The 12,975-nt window shown below is 46.1% G+C and overlaps 1 protein-coding gene across 1 annotated transcript in view; it reads left to right on the top strand.

Moving 5' to 3' along the window:
• Positions 1-8,526, top strand: part of ints4 (integrator complex subunit 4) — a 54,320-nt gene extending 45,794 nt beyond the window's left edge. The window contains exons 20-23 of the mRNA XM_080197709.1: positions 363-522; positions 3,372-3,515; positions 3,936-4,056; positions 5,842-8,526. Coding sequence (XP_080053835.1) covers positions 363-522; positions 3,372-3,515; positions 3,936-4,056; positions 5,842-6,041 — 625 coding nt within the window. The 3' untranslated portion in view covers positions 6,042-8,526. The remainder of the gene's footprint in view (positions 1-362; positions 523-3,371; positions 3,516-3,935; positions 4,057-5,841) is intronic.
• Positions 8,527-12,975: the final 4,449 nt, after the last annotated feature.

Raw genomic sequence — 12,975 nt, 5'->3', positions numbered from 1 at the left:
TAGTCCCCCTGACATTAACAGACCATTTAGCATAGCCATTCACCCTTATCTGCATATCTTTGTAGTGTGAGAGGAAACAGGAGCACCTGGAGGAAACACACATAGACACGGGGAGAATGTGCAAACTCCACACAGACAGTGACCCAAGCTGGGAATCGAACCCGGGTCCCTGGCACTGAGGCAGCAGTGCTAACCACTGGGCCTATTGGAGTTCCTCTGTAGGGTATGGAATTGAGATACACAGTGCAATATTGTGTCTTGCCTGACTTGCCCCCACTCAGCCTCGCCCTTTCTTACAGTTTTATGTCAGCGTTTTTTCCAGTGTTGCATATCAGCGATTCCTTTTCCATTCCCTCCTGCAGGTACTTTGCATCAGAACTCCAGTACCTACAAGAGAGCTTTGTTGAGAAGCTGCTGGAAGTTATGCCAAGACTTGTGGCCTGCAAACCAGCAGAGATGGTGAAGATCCTTCAGACCACCCTGCGACATAGCAACTTCCTCCTCCTAGAACTCCCAGAGCAGGTTCGTTATCAGTTTTCTACTGCTACACTGCCAGTGTTGGGGAGGCAGGATTACAGACAGCAAAATGGTGGTAGAAGCACTATGAGATTAAAGAGGCACATGAGAAGGTTTTAAAAAGACTCAATGATTTAGGAAATTGGAATCTAAATTGCATAGTGGAATAAAGGGGTCAAGAACACAAAGGTTATTCTCCCCGGAGCAAAGAAGGTCGAAGAGGGATTTGATAGAGGTGTGCAAGATGATGACAGTCTTAGAAAAGATGCACAGGGAGCTGCAGTTCCACTGGCTGATGGTGCAGGGGCTCGGGGAGACAGGTTTAAGGTTTTGAGGGAGAGAAATGGGGGAATGTGAGGGAGAATGTTTCTACACAGCAAGTGGGAGTGAGCTGGAACTCGCTGCCCACGAGGGGGGTGGAAGCAGAGACGATGAATGATTTTGAAAGAAAATTGGATGGACTCTTAAGGGAAATAAACCGGCAGAGTTACAGGGATAGAGCTGGGGACTGGGACTGACTGGATTACGCTATGGTAAAGTTGCCATAGTTCCAGGTGACTGGTGGTGATTCAATTTGAGGATCATTGTACCTCATGAATAACTTCTGCCGGTACAGGAATTGATCCCGCGCTGTTGGCCTCACTAACCAGCCATCTGGCCAACTGAACTAAAGAGCTAGCATGAACTCAGTGGGCTGAATGCCCTCATTCTGCTCTGTAATGATTGCCATGATAAATCACTAAAAGCAGTAATATATGTTGAAGGCCATTTTGAAAAAAGCAACCGCTTTGAGGCGATGGCCCAGTGGTATTATTGTGAGACTATTAATCCAGAAACTCAGCTAAAGTTCTGGGGACCCAGGTTCGAATCCCACCACAGCAGATGGTGAAACTTGAATTCAACAAAATATATCTGGAATTAAGAATCTACTGATAACCATGAAACTATTGTCGATTGTCAGAAAAACCCATCTGGTTCACTAATGGCCCTTAAGGGAAGGAGATCTGCCATCCTTCGCTGACTAGAGGGCACAGCCTCAAGCTAAGTGGGGGGGCAGTTTAGAACAGAGTTGAGGAGGAACTTCTTCACTCAAGGGGTGGTGAATCTCTGGAATTCTCTGCCCGTTGAAGTGGTGGAGGCTGCCTCGCTAAATATATTTAAGACCCAGGTGGATAGGTTTTTGATAGGCAAGGGGATTAAGGGTTATGGGGAGAGGGCGGGAAAGTGGAACTGAGACACAACAGATCAGCCATGGTCTTATTAAATGGCGGGGCAGGCTCAAAGGGCTAGATGGCCTACTCCTGCTCCTATTTCTTATGTTCTGGCCTACGTGTGACTCCAGAGCCACAGCAATGTGGTTGATTCTTAACTGCCCTCCAAGGACGACCAGGGACGGACGACCAAGGCCAGCCAGCGACACCCACGTTCCACAAATAAATTGTGAAAAACGCTAAGATTTATTGCTTGGGTATTGAACAGTGATCACATTTGGAGTTACTGTGAATAGGCAGCTTGTTAGAGGAAGGATATGGAGACACTGGAGCGGTAGCAAAACCAGATTTACGAGGCTGAGACCAGAACAGTGAGTCATACCTGTCTGGAAAGGATGAATAGGCTGGCTTTCCCTGTGTTGTTAAGAGAAGACATCTGGTGGCCTAATAAAGGCTTTTAAAACCATGAAATGTTTTGATAAAACCGACACAGAATATTTCCAGTTGTGGGAAAGAGCAAATCCAGAGGCCATGAATATAAAAAAAAAATCCAACTGGGAATTCAGAAGTAATGTTTTTACCTAGAGAGTGGGGAGAATGTGGAAATCACGACCACAGAGAGTGGTTAAAGTGAATAATTTTAGGAAAGTCCAGATAATGCTAGCTAAAACTATGCGGAAAAGGTGAGCTAGAGTCGTAGTCATAGAATTTTACAGCATAGAAACAGGCCCTTCGGCCCAACGTGTCCACGCTGCCCAGTTTTTACCACTAAGCTAGCCCCAATTGCCCGTGTTTGGTCCATATCCCTCTATACCCATCTTACCCATGTAACTGTCTAAACGCATTTTAAAAGGCAAAATTGTACCCACCTCTACTACTACCTCTGGCAGCTTGTTCCAGACACTCACCACCCTCTGTGTGAAAAAAGTTGCCCCTGTGGACCCTTTTGTATCTCTCCTCTTTCACCTTAAACCTACGCCCTCTAATTTTAGCCTCCCCTTTACTATTGGGAAAAGATGTTGAGATAAGGCCAAGTATGACGAGATAAGGCTGGGAAAGTCAAGATATAATCAGATAATGTTAGATAAGACTAGGAGGGAAAAGTGAGATAAAGCCGGAAAAGGCTAGGTATGGCCAGGTAATGTTAAATAATATGTGGAAGAAGGGAATAGAAGGATGTGCTGACAGGGTAGGTTGACGAAGGATGGAGATGATGCTTGAACATGGGCTGGTTGGGCCGAATGGTCTGTTTCTGTGCTGTTGTATCCCATGTAATCCTATGTTTAAAAAGAACATTAATGTGTGAAGTTGAGGTGAGCTACAGCACTTCAGTGTGAAGCTGCCTGTGTTGGATTATCACCTGAGATTGCTGTCCCAGCTGCTGTACAGAAATTCCAGCTTGTACATGTGCTCCAGAATAGGGGAGACAGTGTCTGGGAATGGGAAGGCTGATAGCTGGCCTGATAGACATCTCACGGTGTCTCGGTTTGATGATTCCTCCAAGGTGTTACCCATTCTCTGGGTGAAGAGGTTTCTCCGAATTTCTCATTGGATTTTTTTTGTACATGAACTGGAAGGAGGAGAGGAAATGAAAGCGGCAGGCACGCCTGCTTCCAACACTGGACTTATCCTTTTATTTTGTAGGTGCACAGGGCCTCTGCAACCATCATTGAGCCAACAGGAGAGTCTGACAACCCTCTGAGGTTTACTTCTGGCCTGGTGGTAGCTCTGGATATCGATGCCACGTTAGAACATGTGCAGGACCCCCAGAACACTGTTAAGGTGCAGGTAGGTCACCCAGGTTCGATTCCTGGCTTGGGTCATTGTCTGTGTGGAGTTTGCATGTTCTCCCCGTGTCTGCGTGGATTTTCTCCAGGTACTCCAGTTTCTTCCCACAGTCTGGAAAGACGTGGCAGTTAGGTGCATTGGTCATGCTAAGTTCTCTCTCATGCAACCTGAACAGGCGCCGGAATGTGGCGACTTAGGGATTTTCACAGTAACTTCATTGCAGTGTTAATGTAAGCCTGCTTGTGACACTAATAAATAAACTTAAAAAACCTAAACTCACACATGGATACAGCAGGCCAAAGCCGCCTCCTGTGCTGTAACCATTCTGTGATACAGTTAACCTTCATACCAAAATTTCCTCTTTGCTCTTGCCAAGTACTCATTCTATCCAGTGAAAGTTGCCTTTGGTGTCACCTGCAGATCATGTATCCCGATGGACAGGCCCATATAATCCACCCCAAGCCGGCTGATTTCCGAAATCCTGGGCCTGGAAGACACAGATTGATCACACAAGTCTATCTCTCCCACACAGCGTGGACAGGTAACCTGAGGTGGTGTCAACGTCTTGCTGTATAATTCAGGACTGAAGGAAGGTTACGGCGCTTTGCAAGCAATATAATTAGATAAGGGTATAGAAAGAAGGCAAGGAGGGGTTTTAAAGATTGTCACCAGAGATGAGCAATTATATTCCTCAAGGAAAATGGAAAGGCTGCAGCTGTTTTCTCGAGATGACCTGATAGTGTTTCAAGTGGTGATGGGAAAATGTAGAGAAGATGTTTCCACCTTTGGGGCGAGTCCAAAACTAGGGCTGATAAATACACAATGATACTGATGAATCCAGTTGGGGAGAAACTTCTTAACCCATTGAGTGGTGAGAATGGGGAGCTCACTATCACAGCAAGTGGTTGAGGTGGATAGTATCGATACGTTGTAAGGAGAAGCTGGATAAATAAAAATGAGGGAGAAATGACTTGAAGGATCTGCTGAAAAGGGTGAGATGGAGAGGGGCAAGAGGAGGCTCGTGTGGAGTATAAACAGCAGCAGGGACCAGCTGGGCTGTTTCTGTGTCTGTAAATCATGAAATAAAGAACACGGAGCCAAAGAAGGAAGTGTGAGATTGGGTAGGGGAGCAGAGTGACCAGAAGCTTAGCTTGAGTCAGTAGTTTGGATGGGGTCTGAGAGAAGGTGGGTGGGGTGACGGTGATCAAGGTGAGTTTAGAGTGAATTCCAGCCCACAGGATCTATACTTTGAAAGCAATTTGATCAGTAAAGGGTTTTTTTAATTCATTTGTGGGACATGGGCATCACTGGCTGGCCAGCACTTATTGCACATCCCTACTTGCCAGAGGGCAGCTGAGAGTCACCCACATTGCTGTGGCTGTGGAGTCACATGTAGGCCAGACTGGGGTAAGGACGGCAGATTTCCTTCCCTGAAGGACATTAGTGACCCAGATGGGTTTTTCTGACAATTGACAATGGTTTCATGGACATCAGTAGATTCTTAATTCCAGATTTTTTTGTTGAATTCAAATTCCACCATCTGCCTGTGGCGGGATTCGAACCCGGGTCCCCCAGAACATTAACTGAGTTTCTGGATTAATAATCTGGCAATAGTACCACCAGGCATCGCCTCCCCTTGCGGTGTTGGGGTATTGGAGGAGAGGTGCAGGGTGGGATGGGTGCACAAGCGGCTAGAGTTAGGAGAAGAAAAATCTTTGGGGTTCAGGTTTGTGGGAACTTTTCTCATTCCTTCATGGAAAGAGAGTCAGTGGCCAGGCCATCACAGACTGCCTATTTGTTCAAATGAAATGAGCCTCATCTCATTCGTGCAGTAGCTCAGTACACAGAGACCCTAAATCCTTCAGGCAAGAAGAGATTTGAAGACCTATTGTGCTCAGTTTTAGTTGTTCTTTGCTGTTTAGTTTGCTCCTACTTTGCAGAAACGCTGATCTTTGGTTCCACCCACTCGATGGGCCGAAGGGCCTGTTTGGCCTCTGTGACTCATCTGAAGTCAAAACAATGACTGAGAACGACCATAGTGTTTAATTAACATGGTTCTCCCCAAAGATCACCAGGAATCTGGGCTCAAATCTGTGAAATGGTATTTGAACCGTGATGTTCCAGAGGCAGGAGTGCTCCCTGTGGAGTCCAGCTGATACAGTGATGTATGTGGGTGTGTGTGTGGGCGGGTGGGTGGGTGTATGCATCTTTCCATCTCAATAACAAGAACAGCTTGCATTTGTAAAGTTAATGAAACAGCCAGGGTGCTTCCCAGGAGAGGCAGCGAGGGCCAGGTAATGATTCTAATTTGCTCCTCTCCCCACAGAGCCCTGTCAAATCGAGGTGCGGTTGCTGCTAGCCTACAGTTCCAGTCGAAGCAGGGCGTCCAGCCTGAGTGCAGTGTGCAGAGCCACCTGGAACGATAGCACAGATGGTTTGCCACAGACAGACAGTGTGATCGAGGGCACCATTAATCTCAGCAAACATGTCAAGGTCTATCTAATGCCCAAGCCGGCCAGGCGGTGAGGACTAGCCGTGCTGGGGAGGGGGAGCAAGAGGACCCGAGCCAGCTGGAGAAAGCAGTCTGGAGTCGAGAAGTTCACAGAATGTGAACCAGCTGACAGGAGCAGCCACAGGCTTGTTGTAGCCTTGAGTTAAAACATTGGCGGATGCACGGATTGTAGACCATGAGAGCAACCTGAGATGTTACTCACGAGAAGTCTGCTTCGCCTAATTGGCTACAGAAATGTTGAAACCAACTGAGATCAACAAAGCCCCAAGAGAATTCCTGTGCTGCCTTTCAAATCGTCTTGGGCTTGTGCCGCTCCGATTCCTAAACCATTCCGCTCAAGACTTAGAGTCTCAGGAACTTGATAGATTTTTTTGGAAACAGCTTTTTTTTTAGAACAATTGACTTTTTCTTTCTTTTTGAAAGTTTGATTTTAACGTCATCAAGGTTCTGAAATATTCAGTGTTTGTGGGTTGCATCACTTCTTCGTCACCTGCAGTGTCCCGAACTCAAAATTCGCTAAAGCCTAAAGCTGTGACGTCTCCGTCATCCCACTCCTGTGTTTGTTGTGGGACAACAGATCGGGAGCTGACCACGGTTGCTTCCTGAGAAAATGGACCAGGGCAGATGGTCAGAATCGAGTAAGCTGGGCCTCGGCCAGCTCGCGTGCTGGGGTGTTACAGTGCCATCAGATCTCTGAGAGCAGGGAGGGTAGCAAGGGAAGGACGTTGCGCCAGGTTTCCAGCTCCTGATTGCTATCCAGTGACCCTCCTAGCTGGAAACTCTGGGCATGAGGATGCGATTGAGTTTAGATAACATGGAGTTTTCTGATACAGATTGAGACTGGTCACTGGGAACACATCCGAGCGTTTCTGGAATCACGCCCGACAGTGCCTTAATTTTAAATGGGGTTCAGAATTAGGGGGCAGGGATCCCTAACATTGCTACAGCACAGTTTTAATTACAGGAGCCGAATATACCACTGCCTGATACACCAGCTCTGTGACTGAATCATGCAGAGTGGAAGGGGATTTATGAGGTACTGAGAAACTACTGGAGCCAGTGGTGTTTGTCTTTATTCTTCATTAGACCATAAGAAATAGGAGGAGGCCATTTGGCCCCTGAGGCCTGTTCTTGCATTCAATAAGATAAAGGCTGATCTGATTGTAGCCTGTCTGTTCCTCACAATCCTTGACTACATAAATAATCTAGCTCAACCTCCAATCTATTCAATGACTCAGCTGCCACTGTTTTCTGGGGGAGACAATTCCAAAGTCGAAGAGGAAATTCCTCCTCATCTCCATCTTAAATGGGAGGCCCCTCCCTGTGAAACTTTGCCCCCCACTCCCCCCTCCAAGTTGTAATTCCCCTACGCAGGGAGACATCCTCCCAGCATTCACCCTGTCAATCTTGTGCTTTTCAACAAGGTCACCCATCTACCAAGACAATCGCTGACTCATGGCACTCTCCAGTTCACGTATTACCCAGTACAAAGTGCCAGCTTGAAAGCTTCGGTTGCTGCTCTGAATTGTGTTCTGAACCTGCGCAGTTGTAATTGAAATGCCAAGGACAGGCATGAGACAGAGAGAGAGACATTGGCAGATCCAGGACTGTGTAAGGAACTGCTTTAAATAACAGGTTCATTTTGGTCGGTGCAGTTGGGGGCCACTTTTACATCTCGCTAAACAAATAAATTGATTTGATTTATTATTGTCACATGTATTAGTAAACTGGAAAGTGTGGTTTCTTGTGTGCTATACAGACAAAGCATACCGTGCATGGAGAGGGAAAGGAGAGAGTGCAGAATGTAGATTTGCTGTCACATCCAGGGTGTAGAGAGAGCAACTCAACGCGATCAATTTAATTGGAAACATTTCTGACAGAGATTTTTGTTTTTGTTGACTCTGAGCTGGGAATTCTTGGGAATGGGAGTTCTGGCATGAGGACGGTACAGTCTGGGCTAATGAAAGTTGATTTGGGTGGAGCCCGGTCCCACTGGATCTCAGAGTGAATATTGACGTTGGCTGTCTCGGGCACTGAGATGGAGAAGAGACAAAGCAAACAGTCTCCAAAGTGGTGACCGCGGTGGGACCAGAGTCTCCTGACCACAGAGTAATTTCTGCAGCTCATTGAACCTGTTTATGCAAGAGGCGTGACAAGCCACAGCAAAAGGGCCTTCTGCCCAGAACCACAACACAATCTCCCAGTAAAAGCAGGATTATTTCTCTCAGCTAAATGCAGTGGGTGGAAGATAGTTATACAATGCAGATTGTGGTCGGCACTGTGGTTAACATTGATGCCACACAGCGGCAGGGACCCGGATTCGATTCCTGGATTGGGTCACTGTCTTTGCCAAGTTTGCACGTTCTCCCTGTGTCTGCGTGGGTTTCCTCTGGGTGCTCCAGTTTCCTCCCACAGTCCAAAGATGTGAGGGTTAGGTGGATTGGCCATGCTAAATTGTCCCTTAGTGTCAGGGAAGCTAGCAGAGTAAATATGTGGGGTTGTGATCAGTGCAGATTCAGTGGGCTGAATGGCCTCCTTCTGAACTGTAGGATTGAACCAGGTGGGTTTTTCCAATAAATCAACAATGGTTTCATGGTCATCAGTAGATTCTTATTTCCAGATTTTTTTTTGAAATTGAATTTAAATTCCACCATCTGCCGTGGTGGGATTCGAACCTGGGTCCCCAGAAAATTAGCTGAGTTTCTGGATTAATTATTTAGCGAGAATACTACTAGGCTATCGCTCGTAATGGGATGTGGGCATTGCTGACTGGGCCAGCATTCATTGCCCATTCCTATTGAGAAAACCTGCTCTTTCTACTTATCAGATTTCCAGCAGCTGCAGTACTTTGCTTTTGTTTTAGAGTCCTGGTAAATTTGGTATTTGAAAGGCTCAGATTAATAGACCTTGAGTGACTGAGAAACTTGTAAACAGTCAGTGCTGTTTTGATAGTAGCAGCCTGTGAGAAAATGGAGAAATTTAGTTTCATTTTCATTTGTTTAAAATTCTGAGAGTCATGAAGGTCGACAGCACAGAAAAAGGCCCTTCAGACTGCGTCAACAACAAACTATTCTGATCGTCCTTCGGCAACTGGGTGAGACATTAAGCAGAGTGAGTTCCAGATTTCCACTCCCCTTTACGTGAAGAAATCCCTGAACAGCCACGCTCTAATTTTAAGATTAAGGAAACCAGAAGGTGTAGTTAGCCTGCCTGTTATTCATGACAACCAAACAACTAATTATAACTCTGGGCGGCACGGTGGCACAGTGGTTAGCACTGCTGTCTCACAATGCCAGGGACCTGGGTTCAATTCCTAGCTTGGGTCGCTGTGTGGAGTCTGCACATTCTCCCTGTATCTCCGTGGGTTTCTCCCGGGTGCTCCAGTTTCCTCAGTCCAAAGATGTGCCGGTTAGGTGGATTCATCATGCTGAATTCTCCCTTAGTGTCCAAAGATGTGTAAGTTAGGGGGTACTAGTCACGGTAAATGTGTGGGGTTACGTGGAAAGGGTGGGGTGTGGGCCTAGGTAAGATAGTATAGACCTGATGGGCCAAATGACCTCCTCCTGTGGGGATTCTATGGATTTACAACCTCCTAATCTCTGTTGCAGTTTTACCGTTTTACACTCTATCATTCTGGTGAATCTCCATGCGTCCTGTCAAAGGGGGATATATTATTCCTGAGGGCCAGGATTGGACATGGCCTTCCAGGTCTGGTCTGAGCAGAGTTTTATATCCCATATGATGACCTGCCAGAGGTAGTAGTAGAGGTGGGTCCAGTTTTAGCTTTTAAAAAGCATTTAGATAGTTACATGGGTACAATGGATATAGAGGGATATGGGTCAAATGTGGGCACTTGGGATTAACTTAGGGGTTTTAAAAAAAATAATGGTGGCATGGACAAGTTGGGCCGAAGGGCCTGTTTCCATGCTGTAAACCCCTCTGACTATGACTTTAGAGAATAGCCAATGCCTGTTATGGCTGGAGCCACACACAAAACCTTTCAATGTTGAGCTCAGACTCTGGCCGGTCCACCTGAGCTGGACAATGGCAGGAAGAATAACTCATGTTGCACACAGTAAAATCTCTCTCGTCTGCGGTCAAGTCATTTGACAAATATTGACACAGAGTCAAAGAAAGAGGCATCTTAAAGGGCAGAGGTGGAGAAATTTAGGGAAGGAATTCCAGAATTTAGGAATTAATCAACTGAAGACATGGCCACGAGGGGCGGGGGGCAGTGGGGAAATGCTCTAGAGGCCAGATTCATAGGCAGAGATGTGGAAGCTACAGAGATAGGGAGTGATGTGGGTAATAAGTTGTTGATGCGATGTTTAATCGAATCATAGAATCCTGCAGTGCAGAAGGAGGCCATTTGGCCCATCATGTCTGCACGGCCACAATCCCCACCAGGCCCTACCCCCACAACCTCATGTATTTACCCTACTTAATCCCCCTGAGACTAAGGGGCAATTTAGCGCAGCCAATGCACCTAACCAGCATGTCTTTTGGACTGTGGGAGGAAGCCAAAGCGTCCGGAGGAAACCCACACAGGGAGAACTTGTAAACTCCACAGAGTCACCCAAGACTGGAATCGATCCTGGATCCCTGGCGCTGTGAGGCAACAGCGCTAATCATTGTGCCACCGTGCTACCCAGTTATAATTAGTTGCTAGGTTGTCAGGAATATTTGTGGCCATTAGATTTTAGAGTTGAATGGAGCTGATTTATTAAAAATAAACAACTTCATTCTTATGGCTGGTTACCAGCATTAGAGCGATGATACTGGGATTGTGTTGGCAATAAAGGAGTTTAATTGGGTTCTGGGTTGGCAGTCATTAATTGGCACCCGTGTTTGCGTAAGGCTTTTGTTATTCATGCATATTGCTGACCATAGGAAAGCAACTCTTATTTTCCAGCCGTGCTGAGGGATGCCCGACAGGTTGCATAAAAGCATCACCTCGTGTCACTCAGTCAAAGCCCCAGAAATGCCGTCATTTTGAAGTGCGTGCAAAATGCGAGAGCCTTGGGAGTGTTTGTGCATAAATCATCCAAGGTGATAGGACAGGCTAACAAAACAGTTCATAAAGCATTGTGAACCCTGGACTTAGTGAGTTCCAAAACCAGAAAGTAACAATTGAGATAAAAGCAGAAAAATCAGGAGATCCGGCAGCATCTGCACAGAGAGAAACAGAGTTAACATCCCACGTCTTCAAAAACGGAGGGAGGTGGAAATTTGATGGGTTTTACGCTGTTGGAAATGGAAAAGGGGCCAGAGGAGGTGGAGTGAAATAAAAGGTCAGGAGCAATCACGTGACAGGATGTCATAGAACACAGAGTGCGGTAATGATAGTATTTAAGACCTGTATAATAGCAGATTGAAGGTCAGCACTGTATGCAAACAAAATAGCAGAATATGTTCATTACAGAAAAAGGGTCACTGCTGTCGGAAAACAAAGACATGACGACAAGGTGCAGACTAGCCAGAGGGTGGGATCAAGATGGGACAGAGTTCATTATCCGAAGTTGTTAAATTCAGCATTGAGTCCAGAAAATTGTAACGTACCTAGTTGGAAAGATAATGTGCTCTTCCTCCAATTTGCATTGGGTTTCACGACAGGACAAGGTCAAAACTGAGAGCGTGAGAGTAAGATGGTGAATGGAAATGGCAAGTGGTAGAAAGCTTGGCATCATGCTTACTGACTGAGTGAAAGTGTTTACAGAGCAGTCACACAGTCTGCCTTTAGCCTTCCAAATGTAGAGGTGACAGCATTGGGAACAATAATAATTGAGACCTCAGTCATGCAGAAACTGAGCCTCACTACACAGGTAAAGACCCAAATTCCCACCAATTACAAATTGCAGAGCTGGAACTGGAGCCTTTCACTGTTAGGATTTTGGCCTAGTGACTGCAAAGGAACAGCAATATATTTCCCAGTCAGGATGATGAGTTGCTTGGAGAGGAACTTGCTGATGGTGGTGTTCCCCATGTGTCTGCTGCTCTTGTCCTAGGTGGTAGAGGTCATGAGTTTGGAAGGTGTTGCCTAAGGAGCCTAGGTGAGTTGCTGCAATGCAGACAGTGCACATTGGTGGTGGAAGAAGCGAATGGTGGAATTCTGATCAAATGGGCGAGGTAACGTCAAGCATTTTCAGTGTTGTTGGAGCTGCACCTATCCAGGTAAAGGAGAATATCCCATTGCTGTTCACACAGGAACATAGCTCTGACAACAGTGCTGTAGCTGATAGTCACCGCCTGCAGTGAACAGGAATTGAATAAAAGGTCAGTGGTCATGGCCTGTGAGCAGCTGGGACTATGGCGACTTTACCTTTTACACAGCTGGAATGTATCTTCCTCCCTTTGTGGTCCAGATCACAGGCTAGCATTTCATTAACCTTTTCACTTACCTAACTCTTACACTAGCTGCTCTGCAGTATTTTGTTGGCTGCATATTGAATCTGATTTTTCTTTCCACTTTTTCTGTACAAAAGGATTTGATGGTGTTTTCTCTTCTGGAGAATTTTTCAGATTTGCAGTTTGATTTGTGGGTGGAGAACAAGAAACTGGCTAAGCTCAAGGAACTCTCTTCAGCTGTTTAGAGCCCAAGGCAGGCAAATGGATAAATATTTGGTTTATTGAAAACTCATGGTGGCAGCTGTTGTGTTGCGATGATGAGAATAAGTCTTGATTACATGGTTACAGTCATTAAAATTAAAAAGAAAATATAATGAATAGTTCAGTCCACAGATAATTGCAAACATTGCAAAGCACAGGTCTCCCTAATTTACAGAATAAAAATGAAAGGTCTATGGCACTCTGCACTGAAGATCAGCATTTTAACAGCTGCCACCATGATTTTTGGAATCATAGAATCCTACAGTGCAGAAGGAGGCCATTTGGCCCATCATGTCTGCAGCGACCATAATTCCACTCAGGCCCTATCCCCACAACCCCATG

The sequence above is a fragment of the Carcharhinus amblyrhynchos genome, chromosome 10, assembly GCF_965287045.1.
Source record: "Carcharhinus amblyrhynchos chromosome 10, sCarAmb.v2.hapA, whole genome shotgun sequence".
Lineage (NCBI taxonomy): Eukaryota > Metazoa > Chordata > Chondrichthyes > Carcharhiniformes > Carcharhinidae > Carcharhinus > Carcharhinus amblyrhynchos.
This window is presented reverse-complemented; position numbering and strand designations above follow the sequence as displayed.